A 24376-nucleotide genomic window follows, 5' to 3' on the forward strand; every position below is an offset into this window, starting at 1 on the left:
TGCATGTCAGTGTCCTTGGGCAAGATTCTGAACCCCGAATGGCCCCTGGCGGCTGCTCTGCCAGTGTGTGAATATTAGTTTCTGTTTGAGCACTTAGGCTCAGTGTGTGAATACAGAAGTAGTGTAAAAAGCGCTTTGAGTGGTCAAAGAGACTAGAAAGGCGCTATACGGAGCACTTACTTTGGTAAATGTACATTGATGTGTTTTATTGTTGTGATCACTGTTAACGTGGGATTATGTAAATACATTTCTGCCACAGCTACATCAGTTAGAAATGCTATGTTCACACACACTTTCTTTCTTTGTCTGCATGCTAACTAACTTAACTTGGCACCGTTACACCGTTAACCACACATATGGAGCAACTTAAAGTTGCTTCTACACCTTTTATTCTTTGACCACAAGCTCACGCACACCCTTTATAATTGTTCTCATTACATTATTTAATATAAATCTTGATGCCGTCTAAACCTTAATATCCAACATAGTAATGCCAACATAACATGAACAAGAATTGTTTCAGTAAGTGAATCAGTTCAGTTCGTTCACCCAAAAGATTTGTTCTTTTGACCAAATTGTAAGTGAATGACACTCAGTTCAATTTTATTGAGTTGAGTGAGTCTCACATATTTCCCAACCCGGACAAAGAAAACCAATACTGCACAATTAGATATCACAAGGAGTTAGTGCCAAAATAATCCATCATGTATGGGTTTTTTAAGTTGTTTCCCTGAAATCATAATAAAAAAGAGAGAACAGTGATATTAGTAAAAAATCAGGTCTTTTATTTGCTCATTCACCCACAGTTTAGCCCATATTAAATCTCTGCTATAAGTTAGATATTTACATCATTCAAGGCCCCTCACAAAATGCATCATGATCATCTTTACAAAGAAATCTATTTACATTGTACAAAACATTGCATACATGGTCATCCATACACCAAACCCTTGTTCCCTTCCACAAAAACAAAAAAGCAGTCCGATTTTCTTCATCTGTCGTTTCCACCACCACCATTTCTCACTGGCAACATTCCCCACCCTAAACAACCAAGTGGCATTTTTTTCTCTTCATTTTCAGACAGGCAGTTAATAAGTCACAGTCAACTGGTCAGCTACTGAATTACTCATCAAGACTGTCAGTAAGGCAGGCAGTTCATAAATCCTCAGGCAGTCAGGTTACTGTTCTCGTTTTAACTTTCTCTAAGTGCCTATAGAAGTTGATGAAAATCAATTCAAGACAATATAATGATTTGGTTTCTATTGATTGATTTCTAGAAATCAATACAAGTAAATGGCAACCAATCAAAGCTAAGACGACTCATGTGGGATGGCTTCACACATGGCACACTGGGAAAGGACTTGGAGATGGTTTAGAAGAACTAGTAGGAAAGAAGAATTGCTTGCTTTCTTTTCATCTTTTTGGTCCTGGTCAGGCATTTACATACAGTGTGGTGAATTCAGTTCTGCTTTTTCATAATGCAAATTTAGCCTGGTAGATTATTGAATTAGTTTGAACCTAAAGAGGTCCTTTTCTAATTGGAAATACTAAAAACACAAATGTGAAGAATGAACAAATAATTGTCAGTTTCCTTTTAGCCTGTTCAGCGTGTGCCTCTCCACATTTTGTCTGGTCCAAGATGAAGGATGATGTACTCTGACTGACAAGGCCACGTTGGCCTAATGACTCTAAAGATACAGATGAGCAAACAGGACAGAGCATAAAAAATGTTATACGTTGATTGTTTACATATAAATACAAGCCAGGACTTTTACATATCAGCATGACACCATCACACAACACTTTCAAAAACGGAGACCTGATTGTGCTTCTCCATTTATTCACTCCTCGTCTCTTCCACAGATTTGGCTCACCTGAGAGTTCTTTTTTTTAGATACTTCTAATAAATGCTTTGTTTTTGACACCCTGTTCTTACCCTGCCAGTGGGTACATACACTCGCCAGCCGCTTAAACACACTGATGATGCGACTGAATCCTCCACCATTAAAAATGGACTCTTTGGTGAGTGAGCAAATCAGTTTTTGGATCAGATTGAAGAGACCTAATAGCAGAGCATGACTGTTCAATAGTTGAGTTAATTTCAATAATCAATGTAGTGGTTTAGAAAAGACCTGAGAGCCCAGAAGAACAGATAGAGAGACAGGGTATCAACACAATGAAGGACAGAGATGTGTCATGTTTCCGGTTCAGTGTTTGTCCAACAGGTTATTCTGAGGCCCTGTAGCTACCAGCCTCAACAACCAGTTCATCTGCCACCTGGAGTGTCTGTACAATGAATGACCTTGAGTCTGACAAAGGCATATTTTGGCCGATACCAACAGATTTGGGTTGAAGCTGTTAACCGTCCACACTCAGTATCTTTAAATTTGACCATGTGGACCCCAGGTGCACTGACACGGGCTCGTATCAAAAAGCTCATTCTTTAAAGGATTTCTGTAAACGGATGTGTTGCTCAGTGTGTATGTGTCACTATGTTTCTCTCCAAGCGCCAGTCTTCATACAGCCACTATGTTGTTCATCTCCCATTTCTGAGTGGTTTTATTGGTGTCACAGTCTGATATAAACACTTTGTGGAGGAGGTCGGAGCGGTCCAGACATTTCCCTGTTAGGAGAACACAGACGAACATTACTACTGATGTTTGTTACAGGGATTCAGAAGCAACAACTCCTCCCAGCCTCCACTAGACAAGGTTTGCTTCCAGGCTTAGCCTAAAAACATGTAATTGTTTGTGTGTATTAGTTTAAGCAGCATATGTTTGCCTATAGTGGTGACTTAGATGAAGATCAGATCACATTTCATGACCAATATGTCTAATATGCAGTTAGCCCTATTTAGACAACTCTTGCTGGGTTTAAATACTTATGGCATATAGAATAATGAACGCTATGAGAGCACTTCTTCCATAGATTCCGATGGATACCGACACAACAGTGGGCTGAACAGAGATGATGTGCATGCAGCTTTGTCCTGTTGGCTGGCTCACCTTTCTTATCTGGGTTAAACCCAAAACACTACCAAACAGGGACAAAGGCATTATTCTCGTATACTAGTCCCGTAACGTTCTCACACCACTTGCGGTCGCAATTGAGCAGTGAGCGTAGTGAGTGTGGCTGTGTGAGTCTGGATTTCTAAATAGCCTGGTACAGTATAGGGGTGCAACAACTAATCGACGTAGTCGACGAAAATCGATTTTCGATCGAGCTTAATGGAGTAAAGTGATGTGATCAATAAAATTACTAAAACAACACAACATCAGCGCTGCAGTAACACCTTTACAACCCTAAACCTCCAAAGTGTGGAAGCACTTCACTCTTCACTCAATCAAAAAGGTTGTTAACTGCAGCATCTACAAAGCTGAGTTTTGCCTGTAAACACCGGAGCGTCTGAAGAGGAGGCGCGTAACATTGTTGCTCTGTGGATGATGAAGACTCATCTCAGTAAGCTAGTTTGAAAGCTAGCTTCACGTTAAAGCCGTGTACGCTATGAGCTGTAACTTTTTTTATAGTTTCCCTTAGTCAATTTGATCAACTTTTAATGGAGCTGAGAGTAGCACGTAATTATGATGCACAACGGCCGCGTTCACATTTCAGATGTGCCCTGACTTTGCAATCATAAACGATGCATCGGTCATGGCAACGTTCCCAGCAGGAGAACGTGTTGCTGCCGAGTGAGCAAGATTAGACAACACAACAATTTCTTACTTTCTAAAGAAGAGAAAACAGTTCTCCTGTCTCTGCGTGAGGCAGCGGCTAATCTGCCCCCCAAAAAAATCATGGTGTTTTGTGAGTTGTTGAGTTAGGGGAAAACATATAAACATTGTGAAACGCTGTCTACTATAAAATCATTATTATTGACCCCCCTGTAAATTCGGCAAATGTAATGCATGACGTTATTCCTTTCTTTGTAGTGTCAGTTTGTCAGTACTGGCCTGTAAACTGCTCTGTCACTAAACAGCAGATCAGGACTTGATTTCAGTGGAACTTTCTGTTGCTGCAGCAGAAACGTCCATTAAAAGGCTATTTTTGAAAGCAGTATTTATTTTATTGTCGTGACTGTTAATGAGCACAAGCCTAAAACAAACAAACAAGTTTAATTTAAAAGCTGATAGTTAAATAAGACGCATTCTTTAATTTTGCCATTCATAATCGATTATTCATTTCAATAACAGATAGATTAATCGACTATCAAAATAGTTGTTAGTTGCAGCCCTAGTACAGTAAACTAGGCAATTTTCTCACTAGTTGGGATGGGCACCATTAGGATTTTATTGATCCACTCTCTACAGTAGATACTCCTTATTGGTTCAGGTCTTTATCAATAATCTGTGGCTACTGTAGAATTTTGCCACACTGTCCTAAACTTCCTTCTACTTGTAACATGATGATTGTCAATGATGACAGCAAATCACTATGTGAAAATATATAACTGAAAAACAGTGCAAATGTTTACCTGTCGGCATGTGAGTGAACCGATGAAGATCCTGCAAAGACCAATGTGGGGGAGAGAGAGAGAGTAACAGGGAGAGTGATTGAAATGTGGTTCATTGTCTGTCTGAGACTGATCAGTGTGCTCTCATCTTTTCCTGTTTGCACACACTGTTGACCAGAGCATGGTCAAACACAAGCACAGAACAGATGTTTGCTTTCATCAGTCACATGTGTTTCTGTCTCACCTTGAAGTACTTCCACTCAGTGTGCTGGTTCTGATCACAGTGTGTGATGATGACTGCTGAATTATCACCTTCTCTGGTCAGGCACTGGTCGTACTGCATCAACTGGTTGGCTTCATTGATACGGAACAACTACACACACACACACACACACACACACGCACACACACGTCAACAAAGTCAGGCGGGCAGAACGCTCTTGTTCTGAAATGCAGTGCAGACAAAAGCACAAAACTGGCTCACAGAGAGCTGTTATCACTATAAAAGCACACAAAATGACAAATTAACACCACATCAGCAACGTGGGGCAGGCAAACGCTCCGATGCTAAAAAACGTCCAGTGTGAGTTGACAGGCAGGGGATGGACAAAACAGTGGCACAGCCTACACGTTTGGTTTGTTGTTGTAAAATGTACACGCCCTGCGCCCACTCTGATTGGTGAGTAGGACCGTAACTGGAGGCGCATTGTGCTTGTGATTGGGCAGGTCTGTCACACAAGAATGACAACAGAATGAATGTGAAACGGGTCAGATGCGCTGTATAATGAACCTACATTTTAATAGCAGCAACATTCAACATTAGTTAATCGCTTTTTTTCAAAGTGCAATTTTGATTTAAACACAACAAATCGTTCAGCGCTACCCTGAGTTGAGGGAAACTCTGGGTTTACGGAGGTCTTTGAACAATGATGTCTGGCCTCATATTCAAATACACATCATGAATTCACCCTTGGCTCAGAATGAAATCTTTACATTGCCTTTCTCTTTTGCACGTGAAGTATACTTTATCAGACTGTAACAGTAGGGCTGAAACGATTCATCGATTAAATCGATTAATAAAATTCATCGACACAAATTCTTTGCATCAATGCTTCGTTTAATCCATTTAACTTTACAGCACAGTGTTTTGCAATGACATTTATTACTGTGGCACATCGTGCTTACGCTGTGAACACTACATGATTATTGGTGCTGTTTGCAAAGTGGGGAAAGAGAGAAAATAGCGAGGGACGAAGAAGAAAGTGTCCACAGTATGGGATTATTTCAAGCTAAAGAAAACAACAACAACTCTGTAATGTTACCGTCCGTCCACCAGACAAGGTAACAGTAACAGCAACTTTAGCATTTAACTGAAATCATGATTGATTGTTGAGTTGAAGCCAAAGTAAGCTGCAGACCTCAGCTGGAAATGTGCACACGTGCGTTTGTTGTTCTCCTTTTTGGGCCGTGACTTGGAACCTCACTGTCAGGAGTTAATTGGGTGTCGGGGAGCCAAGCAAAAGTACTTATCGATGAATTGTTGTAACAGTTTGTCAGAACAGTACATTTAAACTTTTACTGCACATTACTTTGGTGATCTCTGCCTTAAAATATAATGTTGCAATGTATCAGCTGATCAGCTGTTCTGGAACCTAAATCTCAGGCTTAGCTACCTCAGAGTTTAGGGTTGGACACAGAAGTTGTAAAAGCTGCTTTGTTTTGTAAAAACTAAACCAACTAAAATGTTGTGTTGCTGAATCATTTGGTTCAATCAAGCTCCTCTCTGTAGTCAGAAAGAAAACTAATGCAGTGAGTTCTACTGGTAGCATTAAAAAAAGACCAACAGAGAGCTAACCTAAACCTTCAGTTCCTCGAATGGCCATGTGGAGGCTGGCTCCAAAAGTGAGACCCCTATGTTAACGGGTCCAACTTTCCAGCAGAACATGTTTACAGCCTGGTACAGATCCAACTCTGATATAACTCACCTGTTTAAATTACATTAAGGCTTTAAGTAATGCATAATTAAGGGCAGGCCACACTGAGAGCTGGGTGCTCTCTCAGGTGGCTAGCCTCAAGGGGTTTCAAAAATCAGGATTCATTTGGCCCACATCATCTCCACCTGTTTGCCCATTTTTGAATTAGCCAGAGTCAGAAGCTGGAGCCACCCACACCAAGCTTCACAACGGCTCTAAAGAAACCTGTGGTGATGTCATTGACAGCACACCAATAGCTGGATATCTGGAGAAAATAACTGACTGAATTTAGAAATGGGCAGAATAAGAAGTAGTACTGAGGGACTTGGGTTCCAATTGTTTTAAAGGGGCTATGTATATATTTTAATGAAATTAATCACTTTTTTATTGCGTTTATTTAATGTGTGATTCACCAGCTTTGTTCTATACCTCTGACAGCCACTATGCTGCTTCCTATGTGTAGTAACTGGGTCAGCACCATAAAATGACCAGCTCCCAGCACAACTCAGACTCCACGTAAGGATAAAAAAAAACAACAATAAAGTTGTGCTGAAGCAGTTTTGGATAGAAAAAGTGAGCAAAGGAGACACAGAGTGTTTCATTACCTGGTTGCCCCCCATCCTGTGGCACGGTCCTATTTCCACATTGCCTCCATTGGTGTGTCCCATACTGTCGATACAGTAACTTGTCTCAAAGCCCCGAATCTATGCACACATGGACAAGTCACACAAACACAATCTTGTGGCACAGGATTATACACAAATGGTTCAAACAAGGCATCTAACCACCAGGAAAGAAACTAAAGTGAGTGAACATGCTGTGTGCGTGTGTCTGCCTACCTCCCCCCATTCCACATTTTTAGGAGGCAGAGGGTAGTGCAGTGGAATGTCATAGGCTATTTCCTCCATGAACCACTTGAAGCTCTTGCATCGATGGTCCTCCCTGAAGTTCAGCAAGCAAACAATTAGTTTACAACCAGAGAGCTTACAGCTTCACCGCTGACATAAAAACAGTCATTACTTAAGCAATTCAAATATTATTGAATGTTCAGCTTCAAATGTTAAGAATCTTTCATGTGTCTAAAGATAAAATTTAAGAATCTTTGAAATGCAGGGCAGATATGACCAATTTCACGACTGCCATCAACAGGAAAACTGTCACTTCTGAAACATCAGAACTACCACTGATGCATGTTGGTGCTATTTTCATTCATATTTTCAGTATTATGTAATTATGTATTTTTATTGTTATGAAAAAATATTATTTCTACCTGAAGCATATTTAATTTTGGTTGTTTCCTTCTCAAAAGTTATGATGTAACAAGGCTTGCTGGGAATTGGGAAATCTGTTTATCCAGTGACATTTAACCTGTCATGCGGGACGTTTTTTTCTTGCAACCTTGTTAGTAAAGGCCCGTAGAGTGAACTTCTGATGGGTGAGTTACAGGATTCTGTTCAGAGTACAATCAGGGATGTCATTTGTGATTGTTACCTCTTTTATGTCTCTGGCTGTGTTGATAATTGATGAATAGTCCTATTTGTGATTGTATGATCAATGATCATACCAGTAGATTTGCTATGCTTATCCTGACTGCTATAGTTGTATGCTTATCGTCATAATGTCTCGCTGTATTTTTATTTGTTAGTGTAAGCGGGTCTGAAATACTTCAGCTCTTGGGGGAATTCTGTGGCTGTAGCTTTGGTTAATTTGGTGTTCAGGCAACTGCTGTTCATGGTTTTGATCAAAGGCTGGTTTGTCCAGGCCCAAGGAAAATATTTGCACAGATGTGAGCAGAAAACATGTTTTTAGCAGTAGTAACATGTCTATTATGTGTAATTTCATGCAATCTTATGTAGGGACGCAACAATTACAGATTTTGTTGGTACAATTATAATCTGAGGAATAATCACGGTGTCACGATTATTTTGCATTCATTAATTTCAGAACACTAGTAATGACTTAAGTTGATTTTTAATATTTAATTACATTAACAATTATATTCCTATAATATGCAAGTATTATTAATATAAGAGGAATATTAACTTCATTTATCCCCCTGGGAAATAGTTATTGAGGAGATGACATTAACTGAACTGTACATTTAAGTTTTAGTGAATATGAGAAACTGAGAACATCTCTCATGCAGTGTCATTAATAACTGAAATGCAGGTAATTGGTGTAGTCCTGAAAGTCTATAAGCTCCTGATGTTATGTCAGTGTTTTACACCTGCCATTTTAACATACAAACATTTTCTCTACACAGACAGGAAGAGGCAACAGGATGTAACGTTAAATGTTCAGTGACACTGGCTGTCCTTGCGGTGGGTCGGAAAGGTTACACCTGCTGTGTTTCTTTACGTTGCACTGAAAGCTCGACTCTCACCACTGCGGCATCGACTGTAAATTACATGTTTATAATTAATTGCCCACCAACTTGCCACGTTATTTAACTCAGTTAGAAATTCTCCCGCACTGCCGAGCTTAGCCGTTTCTTTGCCTCTAGTCTTTGATAAGCACGGCACTTTAAGCTGGTGCACCGCTCATGTAACTTTGTTTTTGTTTTGCGCAACAGAAACACTGTAGTGGAGCCTTTACGATTAATTAATCGTGACGTTTTAAAACGCGGTTAATAGTGAAATCCGGTAATCGCTGCATCCCTACACTTATGATTGGTTAGTTTGTAGAAGTGGGTCGTAGCAGCAGTCACACTGTGAAGATATGGTCCTTCCTGGCTTCCTCACACTGGTGACAAAAAATTCTGACAAAGCTCTAAATCAGCTGTCGGGGGACATTTCTTACAGTGTGACCTCTCTATTGACATTTTTGCCTTTAAAAATCGCAGTGTACAGGGGCCATTCTGTGGGAAACTGGTAGTAAAATGAGAAATTCAGAGATGTGTTATAGCATGATCAAGTGTGATAAAAGATGAAAAGTCCAGATATATATTAGAAATAAATACAAAGTATGCATATTATATACCTGAAGCGTTTAAGCTCACTGATGTCTCCGTAGGCGAGAGTGAGAGTTTCCGGACGACTGGCATAAAAGTAGTCCTTATATTCATCCCACCATACCTCCACTACACGAACATAGTTCTGTGCGCACACACACACACACACACACACACACACACACACACACACACACACACACACACACACACACACACACACACACACACACACACACACACACACACACACACACACACACACACACACACACACACACACACACACACACACACACACACACACACACACACACGACAATTTAGTATATACAGCAAGCAACGTAGATGAATAAATGAAGCCCAACAATTTCCCACATGAACCTTTTGTATATTTTTGGGAGTTGATAAAATAACATGAAGATGAAAGGTTAGGTGTGAGCTGGAACGTAATAATAAAACACTGTTTATTTGGCTTGAGAAGTAGTTTCCCTGATTGTGTGTGCATTCTACACAGATCTGTAAAGTGCAAACGAGGCTTGTGCACGTGTGCTCACCATGATTCAACACTACTGTTTATAAATCTTGTAAGCATAATTCTGTCTTTGTGTGTACAGACTTGTAGTTGTGAATCTAAACAGAGTTGTGTGCATCCGGCTCCTGGTGTTTCAAAGCACGAGCCATTCTACCTTCAGAGTGGGTGAGGATCCAACATGTGCAGGTGGAGGGTTGCCTTGCCATCCGTGAAGTCTGTAGATATGGCCGACACGAGAACACGGTACGAAGAGCAGCTGGCCACCACACTGCCAAATCTACATAAACACACAGAAATGGTACAAAGCCCAGGTGAACATTGCTCTAGACCCTTTAAATCATGTGTGTGTGGCCATTTAGCCTCAGTGTGTATAAACTGGGATAGTCCATGTTTACCTTGTATGATATTTCAAAATTCTCTCCTCCCCATATCTGCAGTCCTGGGTCATACAGACCCAGCTCAAAGAAGAAGTCTCTCTCTATAGCAAAGAGACCACCTGCCATGGCTGGAGACCTACAAGTATAAAGACAGAGACACACATCCAGACTCTCTTTTCAAGGTATCTGTGAACATCTAATACATGAAAGTCAGACATTAAAGAGTTCATTTGCATCAATATTGCCTTCACTTAAATCACAGTCAGTTTCTGTATTAATAAGAATGAGAACACAGAGTACATCAGAGACAGACAGAGACAAAGTCTAAGCAAGTGAGAAATTAGGGCTGCTCGATTATGGCAAAAATCATAATCACGATTATTTTGGTTTGAATTGAAATCACAATTATGAACACGATTGTAGGGCTGCAGCTAACGATGATTTTAGTATTCGAAGCTTCTATAGATTATTTCAACGATTCATCGTTTTAAGATGTACTTTTGCTTGGCAGTAACGGGATCAGCTGTGCACGTTTATACGTGATAGATATTTATTAGTCATTTCGGAAATTCATAGTGTCATCCAGCAAACACAAACATCACCGAGTGCTAAACAAGTTATACTAAAGGCTCGTGCAGACTACACGACTTTCAGCGTCGGTCGATGGCAGTGTAGTTCACACAACTTGCCGTAATATGACGGCAGTCTAAAAGTTGTTGTGTCGTTCACACTACTTGACTGATCGGTGACAGGGGGTCACACACACTACAGGAGCTGACAACACCCATGGCACCCGACGCTGGTTTCCAAACCACTTTTATCAAGAAAACACACGTGAAATGTGAAACGGGAAATGAGCGATCCTGCACACAAAACAGCTGTTGTTTGTTATTATAAAGATGGCGATTATAAAGACAGAATCTGGTTGAAAGGATGGATTAGCACACGCAGGTAGCAGGGATTGTCTGAGCTACAGAGAGAGCTGGAGCTCCCCGACACCCAGTTAACTCATGACTGAGGTTTCAAGTCACGGCCCAAAAAGGAGAACAACCAACGCACGTGTGCACATTTACAGCTGAGGACTGCGGCTTACTTTGGCTTCAACTCAACAGTCAATCATGATTTCAGTTAAATGCTAAAGTTGCTGTTACTGTCACCTCGTCTGTGTTCCGCTGGCAGAACACCTTTTTGTTCAGGTACTGCTGTGCTGTTGCCGAGGCGACAAAAGTTTAGTTTTACGGTGGACGGATGGTAACATTAGAGAGTTGTTGTTTTCTTTAGCTTGAAATAATCACATACTTTGGACACTTTTGTCTTCGTCCATCGCTGTTTTCTCTCTCTTCCTCCACTTTATCACGTCGTGTTCACAGTGTAAGCGCGATGTGCGACAGTAATAAATGTCCCTGTGAAACACTGTGCTGTATAGTTACATGGATTAAACGAAGCATCGATGCAAATAATTTGTGTCGAAGCATTTTATGAATCGATTTTATCGACATTCAGCCCTACATGATTGTTGAATGACTTAGAAAACATCTTGCGTTTATTGAACTTTTAAAACTGAATGCATCATTTTTTTAATGATTATGCATTATCCAAAATAGACATGACATAGGAGCTAAAAGTAATCAAATATTTTTCACTTTAAGCAGCTTCTTAGAGCAAAGAGGAAGACAGTAACGATTTGTGTGCGCGCGCGTGTGTGATGACAGGGGAAGTTGACGACACCTCGATATGTTACAATTAACAACTAATGGTGAGGAAAGTATAAATCCGGTAATACGTTAGTAGACGCGGACACAGTGGATATTTTACAAGCAAGGCCCAGGTAAAGCAAGTTTTAACACACTGGGTTTAGAATAAGTATTAATTATATGTAAATTGTAAAGCTATGAGTAGAAAAAGGGTCCGCCAGTTGCTAGGCTAATGTATGCAGTGTAATAATGGCGTCTAGCAAGTTGAAGCAGTTACTAGCCTGCCATGTTAGCTCGAGCTGAAGAAAACATGTAACAGCCTGGATGAGAGAAAGAGAAAATCGTTTTAATTCCATTAGCCAGTTTTTCTAATCATTGGAAGCCAAAATCAAAATCGTGATTAAATTTCGACTAATTGCACAGCCCTATGAGAAATTAGTAAGATTGAAGACTAACAGCAAGACATGATGAAAATTGGTTGGGGGAAGGTGGGGGGGGGGGGGGGGGGGTGCCACATCTCAAACCCAATTCACACCAGAGGCTCCCCTGTAGACCCCACAAAAACAAACAGGGCCCACAACACACTGTGGTGAAACACCATTTAACTCCCAGTAGCGGAAACATTACAGCACAGCGTAGTCAGTGGACAGGACAGTAGGAAACTGCTCCCCTTCAAAGGAGTTAGTGTTTTGGTTTAGTTGGTTAGTAGTGACACAATCATATTTTAAATATAATCTGTTGTTACCCAGACACCCTGCTCTTAATATTTCTGGGTTTTAGGTTAATTTAAGCAGATCTACCGAGAGACTGTTTTGTTCTTTTCGAACACTTAGCATTTCTGCACATGTTCGGTGAAGTATTAATAGTCTCTATGTCAGACATATCATTAGCATTTGTCCAGGTTAGTTGGGATGTGTTTGTCTTCTGTGTATACACACTGTCCAGATTAGTCAGGAGACATTGGTTTTCTGTACCTATATGGCTCAGTCTCAGTTTTGCGGAGTTTTTTTTCTCTGTCTCCCAGAGGAACTCTCTTCCAGAGCATGCTCCAATCCCAGGCTCCTCTAGCAAAGCCGTTCTCGTCACCTCCACCCTGGGGCTCAATGGTGAACATCTGGCCATGGATGGAGTCGATCAGAGGCACCGTACACACCGTTCTGACAGAGTGGGGGTGGGGACATGCACACAAGATACATGGTGGTGGTGGGGTGGGGGTGGGGGTGGGGCATGTACATCCAGAAAATACAATAGACAAATACGGACAGAAGTGCCAATGAAAACACAAAGACATGGGGTGGGGCGTCGGAGACCAAGACAAAGCAAGACACAGTGGATAGGACAGGTGGGATGAAGGGATGGGAGATGGAGACACAAACAGAACAGGGATGAGTGTTAGCATGCTGGCTACGGTGAGTGTACCGGTAGGGCTGCGTGGTATGTTTTCTGTTGGCCTTCTCTCTCTGGCTAAGTGGCACTCTCTTCCAGAGCAGGCTCCAATCCCATGCTCCTCTAGCCAGGCCGTCCTCATCGCCTCCCTGCTGGGGCTCCATAGTGTACTCATTACCATCTATATAGTCTATCAGTGGTACTGTACACACTGTCCTACACACACACACACACACACACACACACACACACACACACACACACACACACACACACACACACACACACCACACACACACACCACACACACACACACACACACACACACACACACACACACACACACACACACACACACACACACACACACACACACCTGTTCAAAGCGTTGCAGAGGTGAGTTTTACAGCAGAGCTCAGACAGGTGTCTAATGTCATTCAGTGTTTTTTCTTTGAATTGCAAATGCAGGAGATGGTAAAAGAACGGCATTAAGGAGCACGTCATATCATAGTACTATTCCTGGAGCCAGATCCATATACACTAGATACAGTCTGTACATACACTTAACTGGTAACTGCAGATAAAGCACTCAATGATGGTGCATTGATAGATATGGGAGTGATCTCTAGTCTTTACGGGGTGATGCTTATTTGCTCCTGTGGCCAGACCTTTTTTTGCATAAATACTGTATACATGGCACAGAATCAAACCTGCGACAGAGTTCACTGTTCTGAACAGGTGCCCAAAATCAGTGTAAATTAAACAGCTCGCTGCGCCGGCTATGTGAGGTTTCAGGTTTCAGAGCTGCGAGCAAAAGCAGATTTATTGCAGTGATAAGAATGAACACAAACTGAGAAACTTCCTCTGAGCAAAACATCTGGAACAACTGAAGACGTAGACATCTACAATACAAGCAACCTACAACTCATTATCCGTGGGCCAGGACAGAAAAGAAAACTTGTGAAACATAGTGATGATCATATCTTTGAAAGTGCTGCACAGTGACACTTGCATGCACCAACAGTAAGTTACTTATAAACATGTAATGAAATGGTACCATCATGAATTTCATCTGCCACTCTATCAGTTTGTCTGTATTTATACCATACTCTAACACCAAAGGTGACAAAGCTATCAACAGAGAGACGTGCTGAAAACAAAAGTTATGATTTAATACATTTTAGTAATGAACCAGTCTGGAAACAATCTGTTGGATAACCCAGCCTTTAAACTGTAAACTCGAAAGTGTGTGTGTTTGTGTTACCTGTCTTTTGAGATAGGAGCAACCAGAGGAGCATACCAGTTGATGCCAACCTCACAATGAGCATCAAGGTAGATGAGTACCTACAAAACAAAGACACACAAACAAATGGATGTCTGTGTTCATTTGTATTTATTGAGAATGGAATTGGTGTCAGTCCAATCAATCCTACTAACAAGGGGATTACCGTTACACTTAGATGACAACGGGGTTGGGGGGCTTCTGCAGGAAATCTGAGCTTTAAACACTTAGTCTCCGGCATTCTGGTAAAATTGTCTGCAATAATTTATGCCTTTTCCGCATCAATTCAATTCAAAATTTAAAACAATAACAGAATATAATTTACATCTACATTTATTAATTTAGCTGACGCTTTTATCCAAAGCGACTGACAATTGCTATTTATGTCAGAGGTCACACGCCTCTGGAGCAACTACTTACTATCCACACGTTAACAACACCTCAAGTGCAGATCACAGTCCCAAGCAGAGCAAAGTTGCGCCTCAGTTTTTAGATGTTTATATTGCAAGCATGGGTCCACTTCATTACTATCACGGCGTACGATGGTGTCGCATCAGCTGGGTGGAGATGATCGCACCTAGTTGACTTTATTAGTTAGATGTGGGCATGAGAGTGTGTGAAAGGTTGGCAGCTCTGATCTGTTTTAATATTTGGGATCTCATGACACGATCTCTCATCACACCCTACTACTAACTGTTGATTATAGTGTTTCACTCCTACTTTAAGTTTAAGCTGGAAAGATCATACCTGTCCTTTACTGGCCTTCTTGGCTCCTATACTTCTGGCCTGGATCAGTCCTTCTCTCTTCTCATTTCTGAACAGTTTTACAAGACCGTTCCACTGCTTGATGTAATCCTCCAAACGCTCCTTCAGATGGGCTACACACGACACACGAGATAAATCATAGTGCATTTGAAACTTTTCCCCCAACCACTACTCCTATAAGGAAAGCAAACCCACCTTTGTTGCTGAAGTCATCGATCATGACTATCTCAGCCAGGTATTTCCTGGGAGTCCTCTTGATGACACTGTGGACAGTTCTCATCAGTGTAGACCAGCCTTCATTATGGAAGACTATCACCACACTGGAAGTCAGCAGTCTGTCGTCATAATGCCAGTACTTACACCTGGAGATGTGGGACAGGTGGGAGTGCCAAGAACAGGTCAGTTAAATTCATTTAGAAATGTACAGGTTTTTAGAAATGTTGCTGCCATCTCTCTGCAGCAAACCTATACGGGAGCTTTTGGTCACAGCTGAACAACTGCATACGTTTCACGAGAGGTTCACATCTAAATGATTTAGAAATATGAATTAAATCCCATTCTTATGATTATAAAAACATTCCCTGTTAGAAAACATTTCTCAACAATGCATGAAAAATCTTTAAACAGGGAACTCCACTGATTTTACACAGGTCAGTTTATTAGTGAAAGTACCAGTCAGTGTGCGGAAACCTTTGTTTAATGTCTTGTGTGTCTTTGGAGGAGTAATCCTGATGCTGTCATCTCTGTTCTTTTCTATTTTCATCCTGTTCTTCAAATTCAATAGTATGGTCATCTTTGCAATGGTTAAGTCTACAAGCAAACCAGCTTTGAGTTGTGTTGGAATATGTGTGCTGGATGGAGAAGGGAGCTGATGAGGTGACCTCTGACAGTTTGCTTATGACCCCTGAACAAAGTGACTGGGTGTTTGGGTCTATGTTAGGGGTTAGAAAATGGTACATGGGTGACTAACAAGCGTCTCAGTATGGAGTCAGGCTACCACAAGCCTCCACATCAACTTCAGTGCTCCTTAAAAGGGTTACTTTACTGCAATTGTAATCCAATACACTCTTTCCATTTTTTGTTTGCTCGGAAAAGAAACAGTTTTTCTACATAGCCCTGGGTCTGTAAATACAAAACAAACAAAGCTGCTCTGAGCAAGCAGCCACAACATTGTTCCAGCTTGTGCATGAGAAAACGCATGAGAAAACGTTGTAAACAAACACTGGTACATTCGAACATGCTGGATTCATCACATGGCTGAGAAACCGCCAAAGAGGAAAAAGTCTGAAGAGCACAACGTGAAACAAGTTGCATCACCAGGCAAGGTGAAGACCTGTGTTTACATCTGTGAAGTGAAAAGGCCAAATACGTAAGTAAAGTAACATTTTCTTTACCTCCCTGCCTGCCCCTTTTGTATTGTGGACAAATGGTGCGTACCATCTACCTTGGAAGTCGGAGGTCGCTGCTGGGAATGACGTCACACCCCAGTTGACGGCATTCCAGTACAACAACAGATTTAAGTCGGAGAGCAAAGATTGAAGCCTCTGGAAATTATTAGCAATAACAGTTGATAACAACGCATTATGCAGTATTTGCACATACAAACACATAAATTTCTGACTTGGAACTCAGAAATTCCGACTTTCCATGTCAAACGGAACGCACCAAAAGAGCTGATAGTGTTGCATTATATATTCCAGAGATAACTTTTGTGGGGTAAGCGCTCCACCCTCATAAAATCAGGGAAGTGCAAGTGCCATTTCATAGGGCCTTTAACAGTTGTTTAGATTATCATCAGGAGTTCACCACATGCACTAGGGCGGGACTGAGACTGAGACAGAAACCGTGACACAAAAGTCCACTTTCTCGTATTGCAGTTCTGAGGCACAGATCCGTGACACACCTGCTCTTGGGCTGTTGAGCTCTCATTAAGACAATGTAATTGTGGAGGCAGCGGCTGGCGCGGGTGTGAGGGCGATAGCAGTGTGTAAAGTATTAGTATTGATAGTAGGTTATTCTAGGTCGTTGTCCACCTTATTATAGTGTTTATTCACTTCTTGAATGCGCACTCTTTCTCTTCACTTCTCCCCACACAAAATACTCAAACACTCACTTACACCTCTCTCTCCCTGTGTGTGTCTCTGCTCACTTTTTCCATCAGCAGCATGTTGTATAAAGTTTTGCGTTAAATAAGCTCACTCGCAATTGTGAGCCATGGTTCTGCTCGAGGTTTCTGCCTCTTGTTCTGCCTCTCAAGGAAGTTTTTCCCTTGCCTCTGTCGCCTAGTGCTGCTCTTGGTGGGAATTGTTGGGCTTCTGTAAATAACATCACAGAGTACGGTCTAGACCTGCTCTTTTATGATAAAGCACTTTGAGATAACTATATAAATATAGTAGCGCTATATAAATAAAAATGAATTGAACTGAATTTGTAGACAGCAGAGCACACAGGCAGCCGACTTGCAATGTTGACAAAGCAGCTGCTGCGTGTATTAGCTACAGAACTAAACTGATTGATTGTGGATTTTAGTATGATACCAACGATCTCTTTGAAAGAAAAAAAATATATATAATATATATATATATATATATATATATATCTCCTTAACCTTTTCTTATTATTGTATAGTCTGTTCACAGATGCAGGGTTTAGGTCAGAGCTGTGAGATTCTTTAGTGTTTTCCTCTCTTGTTGTTCCTCTCCCAGCCTTGAATGTTCATTCAAGGCTGGGAGAGGATCTCTGTTCCCCAAAACATCAAAACCTAGACTGCGTAAATGATTATGTATCCCTTTGCTCGGGGCCACACGCCCGAAGCTGCCCTTGGTAGTACATATCTGTTTATTCTCTTTTATTAATAAATTCTGAAAAGACAACGGTTTGTTGTAACTCAATTATTTGCTTAATCCCTCACCAGCAATATGTAATTTCCTGGGGATGCACTGAATGTTTGGCCACTGAAATTAAAACGGCCGAAAATAGCAAAAATAGCACTTTCGGTGTTCGGCCAAACAAGTCAAAAGAGCGATTAAATTTTACCAAACAATTACGTTGACATGTCGGCAGTGTGAAAGCATTTTAAAGTGTCCGAGAAAGACGCAAAAAACGCCGTTTGCAGGCGCTGTTCTGCTAAATTTCTCTCCCGGCACATCCATACCATCTGTGGCTGACTTCTTAGAAAAGACCCGCTTTGAGTGTTTGTCACTCGTTTCTCAGAAGGTGACACACGATCCTTTGATTTATTGTAGTATATCCGAACCTGTAGGCCTATGATGGCAAAAAAATACTTGTCTTTGCCAGCGACCAAATGTTCCATGATGTGATAAAATTTTTCCAAGGCTTGGGATGTCAATTATGGAAAAAAAAAAAAAGAAGACTAAGCCCCAAAACAGCTGAATAACATTCTTGACATATAACAAATGTAAGACATTGTTCCACTTTTCTTTTATCATTCTTGTAACAACTTCAACTTTACTCAGTTACGGATTTTTAATCCATTACACCTCATTACTGCCAGCACTCATTATTATTTATTATTACACTAGGGCCTATATCTTTCCTGCTAATTATCATTACACCTCTGATAATAAGCTACTGTATCATACTGTAGATATCCACACATTTATTATCATTTATTATTATATTCTTGGATTTGTATACTTTATTATATTCTCTACTCACTAACTTCAACAACCTATTATTTATATTCCTTTTATGCCTTGCAGGCATGCACTGTAATAAAGACTTCACCCTCGGAGATCAATAAAGTAGGCCTATTTCTATTCTGAAAATGAATAGGTTGTCTCTATGGGGTAGTGGTTAAGACACATGCCTAGATGTGAGAGACCTGGGTTCGATTCCCCCTGTGATACATGTGTCCCTGAGCAACACACTTAACCTCTAGTTGCTCCAAAAGTGCGCACTCTGACACAGCAATTGTGATTCGCTTTTCAGAAAAGCCTCAACACACAGATGTGTTTTATTAAAAAGATTTTATTGCAATCCCCATCTGCTGTCTCTCACAATCTCCGTATTTGTATAGCGCCTTTCTAGTATTTTCGACCACTCATAGCGCTTTTACACTACATCTGCAATCTGAAAGCGTTTGTTTGTTGTATGGTGATTTCTCCAAAATCCTGTTGGTCATGTATTGATAAGACGGTTAGAACTGTAAACGCGGGTCAGTCATTGTTTCAATGAAACCCCTACCAAGAAAGTGTCAATATCAAAAGTGACCAGTAGGTGTCACCGTGGAGATGGGTGTCAAAGTGTTTCGAAGCCTCGACACAATTCCGGCACAATTGCTTCAAACGTTTCAATGTTTCACAAAGCCTCGCTTTGCCCATCACTAGTCCTACCTGAAGAGAGGCTGTGAAGTCTTCATGTTGCGCCATACGAGAACCACATACAACATTTATCATATTGGGTCAGACTTGATGAATTTAGCGTGAGGATACACATGTGACAACGTCCGGTTTTCAAAATAAGGTGACTATGCAGGATGGAAATAAGATTAATTGGATTATATTCACAGAAAGTATAAAACATATTAGATGTGTCCATTAAAAGTAAATGGACACTGTAATTTAATCAGGTCACAGCAGTCTTTGTTTCCAGTTGTTATGTACCCTGATTTTAGCCACTGTAATTATGGTTGTTAACTTTACTGATTTATTGCTGTACTGTTTTATTATGTTTTGTGAGGTGACCTTTTCTGTTTTATTATGTTTTTGTGAGAAAGGCGCCTATAAATAAAATGTATTATTGTTATTATAATTTACATTACCGGATCCTCTAGGGCATCGGACCCACCCACCATAGTCTCTCCACATCCTGTGGGAAACACTAAGGAAAAAGCACATTTTCACTATTTAATTTAGGCAATGGTAAAAAAAGAGTTAAAAATGTGAATGTACTTGTTCGGCAATTTTTTTCATTATATTCGGTTTCGGCTTCGGGCAAGTAATTTAATTTCAGTGCAACTCTACGATTTCCACAACATAAATAACTAACCATTTTTCCCCCTCCATGTTGAGCATGGTTAGTTTTCTGTAGTAAGTGATCTACATGCCGGTTGTAGGTATGGACAGCCTTATACTATGCTGGGCTATTACTGGGCTAGTCTATCATCTGCCCGGGGATGTGCAATCACTCCTGTTCAGACTGAGTGGGATTGCACAAACAAAGCCCGTTGAGGTATGCATTAACCCAAAGAGATTTAGTCACCTCTCTCCGCCCTTTTAACAACAGGAACTGGCTGTCTCATCTCAAAAATCAGAGAGAGACTGCTGTGCCCACATCTTTACAAAGACCTGCTCACCAACATCCTGGATCAAGCACTCGGCGGGCAGACTGTGCAAGACTCCGGCAAGAGGAGAAACTCATCCTTTCATTTATCATCCACTCTTCTGAGGGTTTCTTGTGATGCTTTTGCAAGGAAACATCACAAAGCAATCCTGGTAAACTTGGCCAGCTTGTGCCGCTGCCTTACAGAAATGAAAGCTTGCTTAGCTAACATTTCGTTTTCATAGCCTAGCCAAGCCATTTTAATTGTGTGGTCATTTATTATGGAAGCCTATAGGGGACTATACATTAAAATGGTAATTGAAAGTGAAACTCCATAACAGATTTACATTATTAATAGCATTTTGATTGATAAAACTTGGCCCGCGATTGCATTATTTGATGTAGTATTTGGGACGGATGAAAACAAGTTGTCTAGTGTGGTGTCTATTAATACATACAGACAGGATCAGGATCAAGTTGCAAATCAAGAAAGTGTTCCTGTAATAGTAAATGATACAATGCATAAAGAAGTTGGCAGATTTGTAGTCTGTTATAACAGCAGTACTCACTCTTCATGGCGTATATCACTGATGGTTCTGTCCAGTGAGATCATATCACTAGCCACCATGTTGAAGCCAAACTCTTTGATGGAAGTCTGGACGGAGTCTTTGTACTCCGGACCCAGGACAAAAGGCTTGGCTCCCTCACCAGGACCGCTGGGGACCCCCGGAGGTTCAGGTTCCTTGGGCTCAAAGTTTCCCAGAATCCCTTTCTTCAGGATGGGGCTGCTGTAGGCGTGTGTGTGGGGTCTGAATGTCACATACTGCTGCTGGATCACCTGCTTCTGGTTGGGCTGCTGGTCAGGGTTCTGGGGATGGTTGTCCCCTCCTAGAAACATTAACCACAAACCAAAAGATCACACAAAACCACAACTAACAAATGCCAATACCATTAAACTTTATATCTTTTGCCCTCTTTTTCAGAGGAAGGTGCTATACCTTGCAACCACTTACTGATGGTAAAAGCAACAACTAAAACTTGTACATATGCATCAGGACCTGTTAAGTGACAGGTCACCTGTACACTGTCAAAAAAAGCTTGATTGTTTTTCTAGAGAATTTCAGCGCAGTTTATGTGAAGTTTAAAATGGAACTCAGTTTGTCTCACTGTGGTTGAGTCTGATGGAGTTGAGGTCGACCTCCACCCCCTCCACATGAGGCCAGGGCACCACAGGCTTGAAGGGATCTGCTGGCTCTCCTTTGGGCAGCAAACGGTCATCCTGTATGGAGGGATACAACAGTGGGTATAACACAGACGTACGTCATCAATATTTCTTCAGAGAATAACAAAGTGCTTGAACATGTCGGGACAAAAAATATAATGAAAAATTATTTAAACTAAAAGAGTGCACTCAGAGTGCAGATCTCCACCTAGTGTGTCTGGGGGCAGGGGTGAGGAACGAGGGGTGTAGGACAGGCTGTTTGTCCAGCATGTATGCAGGAGTGGAATGAAGGGGAGACAGTATAGATGTATGCAAGGTAGGGTTGGGCGATGGGCCAAAAATCTGCCATATTTATGGTCAGATTCATACACTTAAAATGCCTTTATGAAATCTTAAATTGATTCATAAAGCTTTCAAGTTTCAAAAGTATTTTACCTGTATATTACAATCAAGTTGTGTTACAGTCATCTTCAGAGGCATTCATGTTTAGGGGGTGTGGTGTAGTGACCTGTTCGTCGAGTATCAAACGACACTTTTCAATGGAGCAGAAATATTTGCTTCATATTATATATTAACCAAACTAACGTATTTCATTAGTAGGGTGAAATATTTGTTACGCTTTTTAACATTAATATGACATTATATTTCATTGTATTGCAGATGAAGAATTTTGCATATTCATTTGCAACAAATAAGAATGTAACTTTGACGGCGACCAGCATAAGTGGTACAAAATGAAGAGCCATTTCGGAGCCTCAAGATCTGGCTCCCTTCCCTTTAACCACACAGTAATGGACTGAACACTGAAAGTTCCGCCTCAGCGACGCATGACACCTATGTGGTGACATATGCGGATATATATCCTGGAATGGACGTGTGCGATTTAGGAAGTATTAAACGAGGGCAGATGCAACTGTAAGTTTCATCCAAACGTTCACTACAAAAGTATCAAGGCAGCTAGCGTTAGTTGCTAGCTAGGAAGTAACGTTAATTACCATGACAACCAATATGGTAAAGGTTGGCCGACACCTGAATGAAAGTGGGTTCTCATGTCTTTTGTTATTTACTATTGAAGACATGGGAATGTCATACTACGACCCTTCTGCCATTATCAGTAATAATCCGGTATTGTACATTATGACGTGTTGGGTTGGAGTTATGCTAGCACGCATAACTGTTACGCGCAGTTCCCGATGTTGGACACTTAATGTTAGCTAACGTTACGGTTAACGTTAACTGCTTTGCTGTTGTGAACTCACCCGTTTTCCAAAGGGGTTTTCATCGTTGGGTTTCGGCGACAGAGAGGACCAGAGGACCACTAAGCCGAGAAACGTCCCAATGACAAGCAAACTCCGTAGAATAAATCCTACTTTCAGCCTCATCTTGGAAGCTCTTCCCGGTTAGCCAGACTGCCAACAGCTAAGCTAAGTTAACTGCTACCGTTCCTAGCAAGGGCAACCCGGCTGGCAGGATGGCTAGGCAGTTAACTAACCTAACTAGTCAGCTGCTGATGTTGCAAGTTTAAACAAGGCTGCTACTAACTCGGCGCGATGCAGACGTTTCAATAAAATTCTATTTTGTATTCCACAAGGTGATGGAAGCGGCTCCTTCCCGGTTCTTTTCCTTCTGTGCTTTGTATCGCTGTGTGACCTGCTGCTGCTGCTGCTGCTGCCACTGTAACGTTAGCTCTGCCCAGCTGAGGCAAACGCCTACAGAGGCTTTACCTCTCGCTCACTTCTCACACGAGCACGGATGTTTCCTGATATATTAATTAGTCTGTAATATTTTGTTTCCATTTCTTTTCCACATTTTAATTATTCAAATAGTGTCCTTTCGTTTTCTAACACGACTCAGCTTGGACGTTACATTCAAGTTTTACTGGATGTGAAGTTAAAAGAGGTCTGTCTGGTTTTTCATACTACATTTGTTAGGTGACGTGTAGTTATTGAACGGGCTTTGGCTCTTTGTTGTAACCCTACCTTATACAGGAATGCAGAAATAAACACTCTTCAGGGAGGGAAACAGTAATAGGGACTGGCAATCAGAAAATAGCCTACACACAATGTAATTAAAGAATGGAGAAGGGAATGATATTAATGAAGAATAATAACACATGATTGTGGAGTGTTGTCTATGTAAATTATGTTTACATAGTTTGTCGTGAGTTTGAACCCAATCTGAAGATTGCATTGAGAGGGTTAGAATTATAGGTGTGTGAAGGGAATTTGGGAAGATCCTCAGACCTCACAGAATCACCTCAGACTTCAGTAACACATCACCATTCTTTTGTCCTTAGACAGAGGCTTCATGGAAATACATTATCAAGCATCACAGCAGAACAATTAAGTTGCAGGTTACTTTTCAGACCACATGATTTGGACTGAGAATCTCCCTACGCTACTTATTAAGTGTGTTAGTCACATCATGAACCCCCCCCCCCCCCCACACACACACACACA

At 41.1% G+C, this 24376-nt stretch overlaps 1 protein-coding gene across 2 annotated transcripts; it reads right to left on the reverse strand.

Annotated features, from left to right (window-relative positions):
* Positions 1-1389: 1389 nt before the first annotated feature.
* Positions 1390-23796, reverse strand: galnt7 (UDP-N-acetyl-alpha-D-galactosamine: polypeptide N-acetylgalactosaminyltransferase 7). Of its 2 annotated transcripts, none has more exons than XM_038733290.1 (15): positions 23177-23796; positions 21863-21974; positions 21265-21583; positions 15608-15774; positions 15395-15525; positions 14630-14709; positions 13399-13581; positions 10304-10421; positions 10063-10185; positions 9403-9518; positions 7263-7365; positions 7029-7127; positions 4695-4823; positions 4472-4502; positions 1390-2623 (listed from the first exon to the last, which is right to left on the reverse strand). In XM_038733290.1, exons 1-15 carry the CDS (start codon positions 23297-23299, stop codon positions 2517-2519), a joined length of 1941 nt encoding a protein of 646 aa, XP_038589218.1. In that variant the 5' UTR covers positions 23300-23796; the 3' UTR covers positions 1390-2516. The 2 variants fall into 2 exon arrangements, with proteins under 2 accessions (XP_038589218.1, XP_038589210.1); XM_038733282.1 differs by lacking the exon at positions 13399-13581 and adding an exon at positions 12954-13136 and having other exon boundaries at positions 23177-23795.
* Positions 23797-24376: the final 580 nt, after the last annotated feature.

The sequence above is a fragment of the Micropterus salmoides genome, unplaced genomic scaffold (genome assembly GCF_014851395.1).
Source record: "Micropterus salmoides isolate LMB-PRFRI ecotype aquatic unplaced genomic scaffold, ASM1485139v1 Ms_hic_scaffold_1, whole genome shotgun sequence".
Lineage (NCBI taxonomy): Eukaryota > Metazoa > Chordata > Actinopteri > Centrarchiformes > Centrarchidae > Micropterus > Micropterus salmoides.

Bases quoted from the DNA above. Each gene is read 5' to 3' on its own strand.
- galnt7 (XM_038733290.1), bottom strand. From the start codon at position 23,299: ATGAGGCTGAAAGTAGGATTTATTCTACGGAGTTTGCTTGTCATTGGG. The intron at 4,824-7,028 runs GTAATGAAACAC...GTGTGTGTGTAG, and splicing joins ACAGGATGGGGGGCAACCAG to TTGTTCCGTATCAATGAAGC. The intron at 4,503-4,694 runs GTGAGACAGAAA...TGGTCTTTGCAG, and splicing joins CTGAGTGGAAGTACTTCAAG to GATCTTCATCGGTTCACTCA.